The sequence below is a fragment of the Lissotriton vulgaris genome, unplaced genomic scaffold (assembly GCF_964263255.1).
Source record: "Lissotriton vulgaris unplaced genomic scaffold, aLisVul1.2 SCAFFOLD_640, whole genome shotgun sequence".
Taxonomy (NCBI): domain Eukaryota; kingdom Metazoa; phylum Chordata; class Amphibia; order Caudata; family Salamandridae; genus Lissotriton; species Lissotriton vulgaris.
In genome coordinates this window covers 380,229-396,899 of record NW_028243475.1, presented here as the reverse complement: position 1 = coordinate 396,899, position 16,671 = coordinate 380,229, and the positions used below count along the sequence as shown (strand labels likewise).

At 51.8% G+C, this 16,671-nt stretch overlaps 1 protein-coding gene across 1 annotated transcript in view; it reads right to left on the bottom strand.

Annotated features, from left to right (window-relative positions):
- Positions 1-964: 964 nt before the first annotated feature.
- Positions 965-16,671, bottom strand: part of LOC147668336 (uncharacterized) — a 190,156-nt gene continuing 174,449 nt past the window's right edge. The window contains exon 8 of the mRNA XM_086948588.1: positions 965-1,218. Within this exon, the coding sequence (XP_086804714.1) occupies positions 1,118-1,218 (101 nt within the window). The 3' untranslated portion in view covers positions 965-1,117. The remainder of the gene's footprint in view (positions 1,219-16,671) is intronic.

Below are 16,671 nucleotides of genomic sequence, written 5' to 3'. Positions count from 1 at the left end.
TAAAAATTCGTAAGATGGCGAATTTGTTTAACAGGTTATCACTTTCTTGTGAGCTATATGGATTCGAGTTAATCGGCAACCAACAATTAGTTCTCAATTTACTCTTTCAGCACAACTTCAAAAGATCATGGAAAATTTTAATTTATAGGAAAACGCTTAAGAGTTTTATTTCAGTGTGGCTCTTTACAAAGATAGTTGCAATACGAAAGTCATTTGATAGAAATAGCAAGCTGTCTCAAACACACTCAATTAGCCAAAAAATAGATTTCGGAGCTCACAGAGCTTAAGATCAAAGATTATATGCAACCAAACAAAATTGCAACTGCATTTCCAAATTGTATGCTTTTCAAGTTGAATGTTTTTCAGACTTGAATGCAACAGGCTTTTTTGTTTTCAGGAAATGCAGTTTGAACTTTATTTGGTACGTCAAAGACACAAAAACACTATTTACAAAAGAAACTTTCACTGATATTTAACTTGAAAAACGTACCATCAAGAAATAAAAACTTTGAAATCGATCATTCATCCTCAACAGCAGTTCAGCACATAGATAGGTAATATGATCAACTAATGAAAGTTTATTTTGAAGATGGATGCTACTTAGATGGATTCTCCTATTGCACATTAGGATAAAAAAAAGTGTGCAAAGTTTCAACAGAAACTCCCGCAAACACCCTCTAGTAGCTCATTTATTATTCAACATTTTCAAACTATATTTATGGCGTCTTTAGATAAAGCGAATACACTTAGTGAAATGTAAAATGTAACTTCCTGATGCCAAAAATAACCGGCTACTGTCTAAAAAAGCAACTTTTCTTTCAATGACGTTTAAAGAATATTTCAACCTGCAACCCCCCCCCCCCCCCCATATAATCTACACTGCCTCTAATCATCTTTATCAATGTACATTAATTGTAAGGCTGAATAGGAACAGGTTTTGTATATAACTGGAATACAACATTGGAAGAATGAAAAGAAAGCATTCCTTCTTTATTATATATTTTAACAGGAAGAGTACACAAAATGACATACAACCATTCTTTCTTAACTTTGCTAAATAAAAGAACTAAATCTCCTTTCAAAAAATATGTACAAAAAATGGCAGAGTTCTGTACATTTATCGCCGGACTGGGACAAGAAGCTGTGTTGAGTTCATGGAATCTGGAAAAAGGCTGTGATATGCAGGAAGAGGAACGTAGGCTGCTGTGATCATTTTACCTGTAAAAAAAAAAAAAAAAAAAAAAAAAAAAAATTAAATAAGAGTTAAAAAGTTTTAGTAGGCCAGACATTTCTGGCACATGAGCTAGTGTTTCTACCCTGTAACTAACTTTTCTTGGGTCCTGAAACAGTCTGTGGTTGCTTAGCAGTATTTTCCATGGGTACTGTTAACCACTGATATATCCGACTCACAATATTTAAGTAGTCAAATTGAAATGCCAAGATTCACCCTTTAGGGCCGACTTCACTTTCATGATTGTGATTGGTGAGGAAGTGCAGTCCAAACCTCATCTTTGAGTTGTAGGTGAAGCGGCGAAGGGGTTGATTGGGAATTCAATTCAGTGAGAGTTAGTAAATTACTCTTTCTATTATGTCAACTCATGCTTTTTCTTTGTAAGAACAAGTTACTTACCTTCGGTAACGCTATATTTGGCAGAGACATATGTTAGTTATAGATTCCTTACCTTAGAGTTGCCCCCCACGGGTATCAGTCTGGATCCAGAGGTTTTTCTTCAGCAATACCCCTGCGTGTTGGTAGGTGCCATCAGTCGACTCCGCGTCTGCAGTCGTGGACGCAGACGTCAGTTCTGACACTACTTTCCATGCCAGAAGCGCAGAGCCCTGAAAGACACTAACCACTGGTACGACACAACTAGGGCCCAGTAAGGGAGTCCCTATGCCTAAAAATCAGTTTGAAGAGCGCGGGGGGACTAAAATACGTCTCTACCAGATACATCTTCACCGAAGGTATGTAACTTGCTCATCTGATAGGGACTGCTCGTTGTAGATTCCTTACCTTAGACTAGATACCCCAGAATATCATCCCGGAGGTCTGTCAACCAATTTCACACGAGAAAGTCCTGGAGGACCGAACAGGCAATATAGCGGTTCCTCTGGACTGGACTGTCCAGGCAATAGTGTCTGGTAAACGTGTGCAGAGATTCCTACGTTGCAGCCAAGGCAGATACCAAGGAGTGGGACTCTGCGTCCTAATGCAGTGGTTGCTGCTGTAGCCCTAGTGGAGTGAGCATAGAACCCCACTGGGAGATCCTTATTCGCGAAAGCATAGCGGATCTTAATGCAAAGGACAACCCATCGAGAGATAGTACTTTTTTGAACAGCCCGGCCTTTTTTGGCACCCACACAGCCAACAAAGAGTTGATCATCTACCTAGAAGTCTGGTGCGGTCAGGATAGAATGACAACGCATGTTTCGGGTCCAGACGGTGGAATCTCTCCCCCTTGAAAGGGAGCGGAGATGGGAAAACGCTGGGCAAGGTGATGGATTGTCCTACTTGAAATGGAGTAACCACTTTAGGAAGGAACAAAGACCGCCTGGAGCTTTAGCAGGTTGATATGGAGCCCCGGACTCCGCCGTAGGCCAGACATCTCTGATCTCTGCCTCTCCCAGATGACCGCCCCATCCCAGGAGTGACGCATCTGTCACTACCGTTAGATCTGGTTGGGGAAGAGAGAGGGATCTGCCTCTGACCCGATCTTGGTTTGTTACCCACCACTGCAACGGTGTCGCAGTCTCCTCAGATCTGGACAGAGTCTGAAATATTCCCCTGAATGCTGCACACACTAACTTCAGGTTCCACTGCAGAGCCTGCATATGCCACCTGGCATGATCCACCAGCAAGATGCAGGAGGCCATGAGGCCCAGCAGCCTCAGTCTTTCTCACCGAAATCCAGGATAAGGACTGAAACATCGGTATCATAGTCCGAATATCCCAGACCTGCTGTTCAAGAGGATAGGTCCAAGACTGCACTGTGTCCAGAACAGCTCTGATGAAAGGGAGCATCTGAGAGGAAATCAGATGTGACTTTGGCACGTTTATAGTGAACGCCAACGAATGTAGGAGGTCCGCTGTAGTCTGGAGACGACAGCCTGGGGTGAGCCCGCCTTCGACAGCCAGTCGTCGAGATAGGGGAAGACTGGAACCCCTGATCTGTGCACATGAGCTGCGACCATCGCCATATGTGAACACCTGAGGGGCACAGGTAAGGCCAAAGAGGAGAACGGTGAACTGAAAGTGCTCGTGGCCCGCCGTTAATCGTAGATAGCGTCTGTGGGCCGGCAGGACGGGAATGTGGAAATAACCATCCAGCAAGTCCAACACCACCATCCAGTCTCCTGGGTCGAGGGCAGACAGGACTTGAGCCAACGTGATAATCTTGAACTTCTCCTTCCAGAGGCGGCAGTTGAGGGAACTTAGGTCTAGAATCAGATGCAGGCCTTTGTCCTTCTTGGGCACCAGACAGTAGCGGGAATAGCAACCACTTCTGGCGCAGGGACCCCCTCTATAGCCCCATTGGCCTAAAGATCAGAGAAGTGCCAAATGTTCCTCCGACATGCAGTGGCATGGAGGGAGGATAGTCTCGAAAGGGAGGAAGTAGCCCCTTTGGACAATTTGCAGAACCCACCAGTCCTAGGTGATGGATTACCAGTGGAGGAGGTGATGGCAAATCCTGCCTCCAACTAGCTGAAGATGGGCCTTGAATGTCAGACTAATAAGATTTGGAGGCAGTGGCAGGAGGGGAGATGGACTGGCCTGCATGCTGGCTACCAGACCCTCAAGCACGCTGGGACTCGCGGTCATGCAGAAGCTGGCCAGCTTGCGTGAACCGGTGGCTTCACTGGACGTGGTTGGGTGCCCTTTCCGTAGCCATGAAAGGGACTAAAGGCAGACTGGAGTGGATGGGAAGGCGCATTGAGGCCCAAAGACCTGGACATAGATCAAGTCTCTTTAAAGCACTCAAGCCCAAAAAAAGATAAAGGGCATGTCCATCAAGATTGAATGGATATCCCCGAAAAGCCAGATGTCCTGAACCAGGAATAGCGTCTAAGCGCTACCGATGTGGCAATCGTTACGCTCAGTGAGTCGGTGTTATCCGGTCCACACTGAACGGCAAATTTGGCTGCATCTCTCCCATCCGCCGCTGCCTGGGAGAGAACAGCCAAGGGCCTCCTCCAGGCACCACGTGCGTGACTGTAAGCCAGACGGTATGGGCGTAGCGGCCCAAGAGGCTTGCAGTATTCACAGACCGCAGTGCCAAGCTGGAGAAAGAGAACATTTGCTTTCCAAGATGGTCCAGCATCTTGGATTCCATACCTGGAGGAGCAAAAGGGAACGCGCTCTTATAAGAGGAGGCTTGGACCACCAAGCTCTCAGTGGAAGGATGTTGGGTTCAGGAACACTGGGTCGCCCCGGGCCCGGCAGTGGTGCTGGGTTTGTACCAAGTTCCCAGAAGGACATCAGCACAAGTTACTACTTGTGTAACGATATATCTGTAAGAGACATTAGTTATTGATAGATTCCTTACCTTAGAATATCCCCAGGCGTCAAACTGGATCCGGAAACTTTTGCGTAGCAATACCCCACGTGTCGGTAGGCGTCGTCTGCGGCTCCGCGTCAGTCGTCGTGAGCGCCGGAATGACGTCGGAGTACTTAGACGCCGCCCATGCGCGCTGACGTCAGTTCTGATACACAGCTTTTCCGCGACAGATACGCAGAGCCATGAGAGAACCAACACTGGTGCCATGAAACTAGGGCCCTGAAAGGGGATGACCTTAACCCTAGATATCTGTTCGCAGAACGGGGAGGATGGGTGGGTCAGTAAGGAATCTATCACTAACTAATGTCTCTTACAGATATATCGTTACACAAGTAGTAACTTGTGCATCTGAAAGAGACACGTTAGTGATAGTTTCCTTACCTTAGAATAGATACCCCAGCAATACCATCCCCGGTGGTGGGTCTGCGAACCAATATCACACCAGAAAGTCCTGGAGGACGGAACGGCCAAAGAAGCCATCCCTCCGGACTTGACTGTCCAGGCAGTAGTGTCTTGCGAACGTGTGCAGCGAGGCCCACGTAGCTGCCTGGCAAATGTCCTGTAAGGGGACTCCTCGGCCCAGGGCAGTTGTTGTCGCCGTGGCCCGAGTGGAGTGAGCCCGCAACCCAGCAGGGGGCTCCTTCCTCGCCATGGAGTAATATGCTTGAATACACAAGATGATCCACCTTGAAATGGTCCTCTTGTGTACAGCCTTTCCCTTCTTCGCGCCCACGTAACCAACAAAGAGTTGGTCATCCACCCGGAATTGGCGTGTGCGATCTAGGTAGTAGGAGAGCGCACGTTTTGGATCCAGACGGTGGAGCCTCTCCTCCTCTTTCGAGGGATGCGGAGGCGGAAAGAAGGTGGGCAAAGTGATGGACTGCCCGATGTGGAAGGCCGTGACAACCTTGGGCAGAAAGGAAGGTCGTGTACGTAACACCACCTTGTCAGGATGAACAGATAGGAAAGGTGGAGAAGAAGAAAGAGCCTGGAGCTCACTCACTCTCCTGGCAGAGGTGATGGCAACCAGGAAGGCAGTTTTCAACGCGAGAAGACGGAGAGGACAGTTATGGAGTGGGTCAAAGGGAGCACACATCAGATAAGTGAGAACAAGATTCAAGTCCCACTGGGGCATCACGAAGGGAAAATGTGTGTGATGCCCTTCAGAAATCTGCTTACAATGGGGGACTTGAATAAAGAAGGCTGATCAGGTAGCCTTAAGAAGGCGGAAAGAGCAGAAAGGTACCCTTTAAGAGTGCCCAGAGCAGAGCCCTGCTGGGCAAGGGAAAGAAGAAAGAGCAGCACTTCCGAAAGGGGTGCAGAGAGAGGATCCACAGCCTTTGCTGTGCACCATGCCACAAACCTGTTCCACCTGCAGGCGTATACCAACTTTGTGGAGGGACGCCTGGCTGCCAGAATGATATCACAGACTTCAGGAGGCAAGTCAAATGGCCTCAACTGTCGCCGCTCAATCTCCAAGCTTGTAGGTGGAGACTGGACAGGTTCGGGTGCAGCACCGTCCCCTGCTGCTGCGACAGAAGGTCCTCCCGAAGAGGCAGACGAATCGGGGGATCGACTGACATGCTGAGTAGCTCGGGATAGCAGTATCTTCGTGCCCAGTCTGGAGCCACAAGGATAACCCGGGCCCGGTCGCGCCTGATCTTCTTCAGCACTCTGGGCAGAAGTGGTATAGGCGGAAAGGCGTACAATAGACCGCAACTCCACTCGCGACGAAAAGCGTCTCCGAGCGAGTGCCGCCTTGGAAATTCCAACGCGCAGAACTGATGACATTGCGCGTTCTCTTCTGTGGCGAATAGATCTAACCAAGGCTCTCCCCACTGCTGAAAGAGACCTTGCGCCACGTCCGAGTTCAGACGCCATTCGTGATCCATCATTTACCGACGGCTGAGTTCGTCCGCCCTGGCATTCAGAGAGCCTGCCAGGTGTTGAACCACCAGGGTCACGCCCTGATGTTCCTGCCATTGCCATAGGCGCAGAGCCTCTTGGCAAAGGGTCCACGACCCCACTCCGCCTTGTTTGTTGTAGTACCACATGGCGGTGGTGTTGTCGGTGAACACTTGCACTGCACTCCCCCGGACAGAGGGGAGGAATGCCTTTAGTGCTAGACGAATCGCCCGAAGCTCCAACAGGTTGATATGGAGCCGGGACTCCGCCGGAGACCAGAGGCCTCTGATCTCCGCCTCTCCCATGTGGCCTCCCCAGCCCTGGAGGGATGCGTCCGTCACAACTACGTGCTCCGGGTGGGGTAAGGAGAGGGATCTGCCACTGACCCAGTCGCGGTCCGTGAGCCACCACTGCAGTTGTCTCGCAGTGCCCTCCGAGATCAAGACATGATCGGACAGGTTGCCCTGATGCTGGGCCCACTGAAACTTCAGGTCCCACTGCAGAGCCCGCATCCGCCACCTGGCGTGATGCACCAGAAGGATGCAGGAGGCCATCAGCCCCAGAAGCCGCAGCGTCAACCTGACCGAGACTCAGGATAACGGCTGGAAGATGGGAACCAGAGCCTGAATATCCCGAACCCGCTGTTCGGGTGGGAAAACCCGAAACTGCGCCGAGTCGAGAACCGCTCCGATGAAGAGGAGCTTCTGAGAGGGACACAGGTGTGACTTCGGCACATTGATGGAGAACCCCAGCAGGTGCAGGAGGTCGGCCGTAGTCTGGAGGTGGCTGACGACTGTCTGGGGCGAGCCCGCCTTCAACAACCAGTCGTCCAGGTAGGGGAAGACTGATACCCCCTGCCTGCGCAGATGAGCTGCAACCACCGCCATCACCTTCGTGAACACCCGTGGGGCGCTGGTAAGGCCGAAGGGGAGCACGGTAAACTGAAAGTGCACTTGGCTTACCGTGAACTGCAGGTAACGCCGGTGGGCCGGCAGGATGGGGATGTGGAAATAGGCGTCCTGCAGGTCCAACGCTACCATCCAGTCTCCCGGGTCCAGGGCAGCCAGGACCTGAGCCAAAGTCAGCATCTTGAACTTCTCCTTCCGGAGGAAGCCGTTGACGTTCCGTAGGTCCAAGATAGGGCGTAGGCCCCCTTTGCCCTTCTTGGGCACCAGAAAGTAGTGGGAGTAACATCCACACCCTACTTCTGGCCCAGGAACGCGCTCGATGGCCCTCTTGGCCAAGAGGGCCGTGACTTCCTCTTGCAGAAGTTGCAAGTGATCCCCCGACACACGGTGGCATTGCGGTGGCATGGATGGAGGGGATGCCTCGAAGGGGAGGGAGTAGCCCCTTCGAACAATCTGCAGCACCCACCTGTCCGAAGTGACTGTGCGCCAGTGGGAGAGGTGATGGCGAACCCTGCCCCCCACAGGCGTCACATGGGCCTGAAAACTCAGACTAGGAAGGTTTTGAGGCAGGTGCTGCTGAGGGAGGTGTGCTGCCGACCGCCGCCACGGCGGTTTCCATGTCCGGCACCGCGCTGCTGGACATTCTGCGGTGTGTGGCTGACGGTACGTGGTGGGGCGCCCCTTCCGTGGCCACGAAAGGAGCGAAAGGCACCCGTTTGCTGGCGTGGGGCCGTGAGGCCCAAGGACTTGGCCGTAGCCCTGGAGTCCTTGAAACGTTCCAGCGCATGGTCTGCCTTGTCGCCGAAGAGGCGACGGCCATCAAACGGCATGTCCAGGAGGGTGGCCTGGACATCGGCCAAGAAGTTGAAGGACCTCAACCAGGCGTGGCGTCGAACCGCCACCGTCGTTGCCATCGCCCTGCCCAGTGAGTCCGTTGTATCCAGCCCACACCGGATAGAAAAGCGTGCTGCATCTCGGCCGTCCGCAAGGGCTTGGCCAAGTTTAGCCTGGACCTCCTCCGGGTATTGTGGCAGCACCTCCGCAACCGTGTCCCACAGAGTGTGGGTGTAGCGGCCCAAGAGACAGGCGGTATTCACAGACCGCAGCCCTAAGCTAACAGATGAGAAAACCTTCTTCCCGAACTGTTCATATCTCTTGGATTCCCTGTCTGGCGGGGCCGACGGGAATGCGGTCTGGGAGTTTGAGGCCTGGATGACCAGACTCTCGGGGGTGGGATGGGTGGACAAAAAGCATGGGTCGCCCGGGGCCGGGCGGTAGCGTCTGGCCACGTTCCTATCCACAGGCGGGCCTGTGGCGGGCTTGGACCAAGTGCCCACAAGAACGTCACATAAGGCCTCATTGAACGGCAGCAGAGGCTCGCTGGGGCTCGACTGCGGTTTGTGGACCTCAGTGAGGAGATTAGTCCTCACGGCCGCGACGGGGAGCTTAAGGTTTAAGGCCTTAGCTGCCTTCGTCAACACTACGCTATAAGTAGAACCCGCCTCCGAAGCCACAGTCGGAGGTGAGGTAAATCCAGTGTCTGGCGATGTGTCAATACCACTGGCCTCCCCAAGCTCATATGTCCAGTCCTGCTGCGACTGGCAATCTTGTGCCAGTGGGTCCTCGGACCCCTCCCAATTTTCCTCGTCACCTGTGTCCTGGAAACCAGGATTAGCAGACAGGGCCTCCTCGTGGAGATAAAAATCCCCAAAGGCTGTCGGAATCGGCGCCCAGCGGTGCCCTTCCGGCGCCTGAGTAGGACCGCAGGAAACATTGGGGGCGGCAACCACATTGGATGCCGGGGGCGACACCTGAAGGGACGGCGCCGGCGAGGTCGTAGGGTCGACCGGCGAGGTCCCGGATCCGGTGAGGTCCTGCGGCGCCGAGACCGAAGTCGCCAGCGGCGTCGGACCGAAGCGCCCGACCCGGAAGGACCTCCAGACGGAACCGATCGGCCCGAAGGCGCCACGGGAACAGACTGAGGAGGGAGGGCCCTCATGGCCATGAGGTACCTCTCGACCTCCTCCGGCGTCGCGCCGTACCCAGGGACCCGAAGGTGTGGGGCAGGCGGCGACGCTTGCGACTCCCGCGGAGCCGCGTGGGCGGTGTCGCCCGAGCCTCCGGCCGCATCGTGCGAGCGTCGGGGTAGGTCGGAGGATCGATGACGTCGCTCCGACCTCTCATGCCTCTTACCTGAGGACTTGGAACCAGACGATCGGTGTCCACTTCCGGAGCTTCGATGACTCCGACCTCGCGACCTGTCCCTCGACCTCCCGTGGGACCGGGACCTGGAGCGGCGCGGGGCGGGGCCGACTGCCTCAGCTCGAGTCGCTTGCGGGACCGCTCCCGCCTAACCTTCGACTTCAGGGCCCGGCAGTCGGAGCAGGTCCGATCGTCGTGGTCGAGGCCTAAGCACTTCAGGCACCGGCGATGGGGGTCCGTGACCGACATGAGTCGATCGCACTTCGAGCAAGGCTTGAACCCGGGCATCCCTGGCACCGATAGAGTCGACAACTCGACAAAAATGAGAGATCAAAAGATCAAAAAAGTTGAGTCAAAAATTGACTGGGGGTAGAGCCTCTTCTGGATCTGCGCTAGCTGGCGCGGAAAAAAGAAGAACTGACGTCAGCGCGCATGGGCGGCGTCTAAGTACTCAGACGACGTCATTCCGGCGCTCACGACGCCTACCGACGCGCAGGGGTATTGCTACGCAAAAGTTTCCGGATCCAGTCTGACGCCTGGGGATATTCTAAGGTAAGGAATCTATCACTAACGTGTCTCTTTCAGATGTAAGGGCTTCATTAAATGTCAACAGGGGTTCTGAGGAAGAAGCAGCAGGCTGAAGCACCTCTGTCAGGAGGCTAGTGATGACTGCCACCGAAGGGAGCTCAAGGCCAAGGACCTCGGCTGCCCTTACCACCACAGTACAGGACGCTCCCTCCTCCATAGCCACAGTAAGGGGAGAAAGCAAACCCGTGTCTGGAGAGGTGTCTAGACCACTGGCATCACCCAGGTTCTCTTGCCAGTCCGGTTCTTCCAGTTGGTCAGTTAAAGGATCCATCGACTCCTCCCAATCCTCATCACCAGCCTCTGGTCAATAAGGAACACACAGATGAACAGGGGAAAGAAAGTAACCTCCAGCGGGGGGGAATTTGTTGGAGCCGAGATCAGCGCCAGGGAAGGTAGGGGGAATAAACCGGCCTCAATACGGATCCAGGTCTAGTCCTGCAGGGGCCCTCCTGCGCTGTGGCCAGAGCTACTGGCATCGAAGGCGAGAGGACCCCCGAACCGCTCTGCAGGGCTTGAAGGCGTGCTGGTTGAGTCAGGCTGCCCAAAAACGAGATGTAAGGACTCAAACTGTCAGATTTGGGCAGGGGATGCTCAGGCTACTGGAAAGGGTGGAAGGCTGAAGGAGGGACTGGAGACGGAGCCTTTGAGCAATGAGTCCCGCTTCACATCAGTTGACCGACAGGAAGAAGGCGAAGAGCACTTGTGCTTTTTCGCCTTCTTGTTCTTTGACTTATCAGAGGACATAGACGACTTGAGTGTGAGGAGGAGAGGGGGCTCTGGAATTGGCCTCGTGACCTTCCTGTTGAAGGAGTCAAAGGTATTTGGAGCACCCTGCGGACACGCCACAGCTGAATTACCTCATGCATCATGGTCGATGTGGTTCAATGTTGCTCGCTTCACACACAGTTCGTTGGCCAGTGCCAGTACCAGTATCTTTTCAAGTGTATCCCCAGACAAGTGTTTCTAGATTCCTCTTTTATCAGTGGGGAAAAATGCTCCAAATCCCTTTGACTGTTTAAGATGGCTCCAGTGGGCCGTGAGCTGACTAGCTCTGTGAGCACCTGCGCGCTGAGAGTGGCACTAACCCTGAGGAAACTGCAGCAGCACGTCCAGCGACCTACGAACATTTTTACCCACTGATGAAAGAGGAATCTATAAACACGTGTCTGGGGATACACTTGAAAAGAATAATGGTACTGGCACTGGCCAACAAACTGTGAGAACTGTGTGAAGCGAGCAACATTGAACCACATCGACCATGATGCATAAGGTAATTCAGCTGTGACGTGTCAGCAGGGTGCTCCAAATCCCTTTTCCTATCGAAGGAGACTGGGAGCAACGTGGAGCCAACTGCCGGGCCTCCAAGAACTTTCGGGACTGCTCCCGCAAAGTCTTCAGTAGCATGGCCCGCTAGTTGGAGCACAACTTAGGGTCGTGGTCGCTCTCCAGACACCACAAGCACGAGGTGCAGATCTCTCAGACATCTCGGGACAGGAGCCACAGGGCTTTAGGCCTGTCAGATGTTGGGACAATCCTCGCGCACCGGGAGTCCAAGACTCATAAAAATACGTCAACAAAAGTCGCAAAAAAGTGCTAAGGGTAAGTTCTTTCCTGATCGGTGCTAGGCTGGCGCAGAAAAAGAAAGAACTGACATCAGCGCGCCGATGCAGATTCTATGTAGACACAGCGAATGTCATCCTGGCACCACAACGACGAACGCAGAGTCAACCAACGCCACCTACCGACGCGCAGGGGTTTTGCTGAAGAAAAAATCTCCGGACTGTTTGCTTTACACATTACTTTTCTTACACAGTGCAGTATACCTAGATTCTGCACTGGGACACTTCCTGTAAACAGCCAAGTAAAAGTGTTTTGGTTATTTTGTTACAGTTTTAGAGACTTTTATAGATTTTCCAACTCCACACTTAGAAACTTTTCACAGAAAAACAGTCAATGTTATCCTATGGAGGAAAATAGGATTATTGGTTCAAAGGTAAGCATTCGGTTGTGGGAGTTTGTATTCTGGGGTAGACTCAGAGTTCCTCAGGGTGAAGGATACACGTGTTACATCCTCAGCGGTACTAGTTCGGGCGGGTGCAGAGTGCTGAGGCCCCATGTTATCCAATGGGGGATAGGGTGCCTCCGGTTGGTGGCTGCTTACTATCAGGCAACAAGGTTGTGGGAGCAAAGCTCCTGGACTTAAGCTAAGGGCAAATAGGGGTTCAAGCCGGCACAAAAAGTGCACCCTCAGCGGCACTGGGGTGGCTGGGTTTAGAGTGCTGTTTTGGCTTTGGGCGCCCTGTAGCTTTCAATGGGGTTTCTCCGGTTTGCAAACACACTGCAGGCTCGGGACAAAGGTCTTCTGGGTACGGCCACTACTTGGAGAGGTAAGAAAACAAGTTACTTACCTGTAACTTTGGTTCCCCAGTATTGGTAACTTTCATAGATTCCCATGCTTTGTATCATTCCCAGTCGTCGGAATGGGAGCCTCGGTAGTATCACAACCATAGAAACAAAAGAGAAAAATAGACCTAGGCCTCATCTCATTTTGTATCCTATCACTCTCTTTGTGTAAAAGAGACCAACATTTTGCCAGAACCAATCAGAGCAGCCTCACCCCATAGAACCTTCCTGAGAGAGCTCAGAGCCTCAGATTTTCGTAGCCGTTGTGCAAACCGCCACTAACTCTGTAAAAAGACTCAGCTTTCCCAGGGGAGGAGGGTGGGCGCATGGGAAATCTATGAAAGTTACCATTATTGGGGAACCAAAGTTACAGGTAAGTAACTTGTTTTCTTGCCCCAGTATTGGAACTTTCATAGATTCCCATGCTTTGCATCAGAGCAGCTAGCAGTAAATTACCAAGACACATTTTGTAGATACATGGCATCACATAACCACATAGCAATACTTATAGCATAGCAAAAACAAGAAACAAAATGTGCTCACCAGGAAGGAGGGACTGTAGGGAAAGCTCACCTCTCAATGAAAAAGATTCCGTAGAACTGCTTGACCAACAGCCGCGTCGTCTCGTCCTGCAGACTCCAGGCAGTAGTGTTACATGAAGGTACGAGTACTGCTCCACGTTGCTGCCCTGCATATGTCCTTAATGGCGACTCCAGAGAAAAGAGCCACAGACGATGCCACAGACCTTGTGGAATGTGCACAGACCTTTCTGTCCAGTGGCTTGCCCGCCTCCTGATGGCAGAATTGAATCACACTTGAGATCCAGCGGGAAATGCCACTCTTTGCCAAAGGAAACCCCTTCCGTGGTGCGCTGTAGGACACAAACAATTGGCATGATTTTCGAAAGGGTCGTGTGCGTTCTAAGTAGAATTTCAAGCATCTTTGAACGTCCAAAGAATGTAATGCGCGTTCCGCAGGTGCAGAAGGGCGCGGAAAGAAAGACTTTAAAATCAAAGGTTCATTCAAGTGGAACTCAGACGGCACCTTCAGAATAAATTTCGGATTGGTGCGAAGTATAAGCACATCCTTTTTGAATTTAAGGAATGAATGCACTATGGATAGGGCTTGAAGCTCACTAACTCTTCTCGCTGATGTTAGAGCTAAGAGGAGGGCAAGTTTCCAAGACAGGAATTTCAAGTCCGCCTTGTGCACCGGCTCAAACTGAGCTTTCATGAGTTGAGCCAGGACAAGATTGAGCTGCCAAACTGGCGGAGGAGGGTGAACAGGAGGATACATCCGAAACAAGCCTTTCAAGAATTGTTTAACAATCCTAGAGGACCATAAGGACGGGCCTGAAGAACTGCGCCGAAACCTCTATATGGCTGCAAGATGTACCTTCACCGAAGAATGCGCCAACCCAGACTTAGCCAATGATAGTATATATGGCAAAAGTTGATGAGGCAGAGATTTGTAAGGGTGGAGACCTGGTCTTTGACACCACAGGCAGAACCTCTTCCATTTCGCCTTGCAAGTTTTATTAGTGCTCGGTGCCAGAGCCTGGCATAACACTTCTCTACACTCCTTGGGGAGATTCAGATGACGGAACTCTGTGTTCAGGAGCCACGCTGTCAAGTGCAGCGATTTCGGATCCGGAATGAATACCTGCCCCGGATTCCTCGATAATAGGGATGGAATTGGTCTCAAGCGAATTGGAGGATCCTGGGAGAGTAGAAGGAGTTCTGTGTACCAGAATTGCCGGGGCCACGCCGGTGCAATGAGAATCATCTTGCAAGCTTCCACCTTTATCTTCCTGAGTACTCGTGGGATGAGGGGAATTGGCGTAAAAGCGTAAAAGAATGCGCCATACCAGGCAATCGAAAGAGCATTCCCCAGAGATCCCTGATGGTGAACTTTGCTGGCGTAGAACCGGCATTTGGCGTTCACCGGAGAGGCAAATAGGTCGATGGTCGGTGTCCCCCAGACCGAGAACACTCTCCAGAATGGACTGATTCAATTCCCATTCGTGATTCACATCTGTCTAGCGACTCAGGGCATCCGCTGTGACATTGAGAGAACCTGCCAGGTGTTCGGCCTTCAAATTGATCCCGTGCAGAATCGCATAATCCTAGATTCTCTGTGCTTTTTTGGACAGAGTTTGTGACTTCGTTCCTCCTTGCTTGTTAATGTAGTGCATGGCCGTCGTATTGTCCGTCCGGACCAGCACTGTTTGATTTTGAACTCTGGGAAGGAAAGCCTGTAAAGTCAACCGAATGGCCGTTAGCTCCAAAAAATGTATATGGCACTGGTGCTGGTCTGGACTCCAGTGTCCGCTGACTTGAAGCTCTCTGAGCACTGCTCCCCAGCCTTCCAAAGAGGCATCTGTAGTCATAATCGGGGGGAAGGTAAAATCCTGAATGTCAGACCTTCCGCGAGATTGTCTTTTACGAGCCACCACTCGCATGCTGTTTTCATTTGTGGCGTCACAAACACCTTGTCGTTGAATGATCCCTCTGCCTGGCACCATTGTTTGTCTAGCTCTTCCTGCAGAGGACGTATTCGCAACCTGCAATGCGGTATTAATGGTATGCAGGAAGACATCGACCCGAGCAGGGACTTGTATTGTCGGACTGAAAGGCATTTCTTGTTGAGCACCTGGCGAGCCGAGACTATCAACTTTTGTTGACATTCCTCCGAGGGACGAGCTGTGCATTGCGTCGTGTCCAAAATGGCCCCAAGGAACCTTGTGGATCTTGATGGCTGCAGAACAGACTTGTGTTTGTTTAGCTGAAGGCCCAGGTGATTGAACAACTGGATGCAAGCTGAAACCGCTTGAGAAGTCTCCTTGAAAGATGGAGCCTTGACGAGCCAGTCGTCCAAGTAAGGGAAAACTTCCAGGGATTGTTTTCGTAGAAATGCTGCTACTGGTGCTAACACTTTGGTGAAGACCCGTGGTGCAGACCGAAGGCCAAACGGAAGCACCTTGAATTGGAAATAGCTCTTGCCCACTGTGAAGCGTAGATATTGTCTGTGAGCTGGGTGTATCGGTATGTGGAAATACGCATCTTCTAAATCCAGAAACGCCAAAAAGTCGCCTGGGTTCAAAAGAGGAAGAATATCTTGGAGTGACCATCCTGAAAGAGAGTTTGATGAGATAAGTGTTGAGCTCTCGTAGGTCTAGTATGGGGAGCCAAGTCTCTGCTGTCTTCCGAACCAGGAAGAACCTGGAATAAAAGCCTCTGGCCCTCAGAGAGAGGTACCGGTTCTATTGCCCCCTTGATGAACAATTGGTGGGCTTCGAGGTGGAGCAGACCCAGATGTTTTGTGCGGCTGGCGCCCGGAGCTCTTGTTGGAGGAAGATCTTGGAATTCCAACGTATGGCCACTCTGAACAATATTCAGGACCCACTGGTCCGATGTTATACACTTCCACCTGTTCAGACAAAAGGATATCCTGCCCCCCACTGATGTTACTGGGAGGGAAGGAACAGTAGGTAGACACAGGAGGCAGCTATTGCATCTTGGCATGGTCCCTGCCGTTGATTTGAATATTGAGTCTTATAAGACTGCGAAGACTGTGAGGAATATCTCTGTTGGGTGTTTCCTCTATAAGAAGAGAAGCCTCTGCCTCGTGCACCTCTAAATGGGACCTTACGATAGGTCAGTGATCCCAATGACTTCGCTGTGCCCGTATCTTTCTTTATACTTTGCAGGGCATCATCAACATGTTTACCAAAAAGCATCTCCCCATCAAATGGGAGGTCCAGGACCTCCTGACGAAACCAGGTGGCTCTCAGCCAGCCCGGACGACATAGTACTGCTGACCCTGCTAAGGCACGAAAAGCCGTGGAAGCAATATCCATAGCACAGTCGATTACTTCGGAGGAAGATTTTTCTCCCTCCATAAGGGCTCTCCTGGCCTCTTCCCTCGCGGAGTCTGGCAGTTGTTCCACAAATGGCTCCATGTCACACCACATCTGGCGATCGTATCAGCCTAGAATGGCGAGAGCATTTGCTGCTCGAACAAGCAAGCTGGCCATGGAAGAAAACCTCTTTCCCACGTTATCCAGGCGCCTACCGTCCTTGTACGGAGGCGTAGTCAAAGGCGTTGAT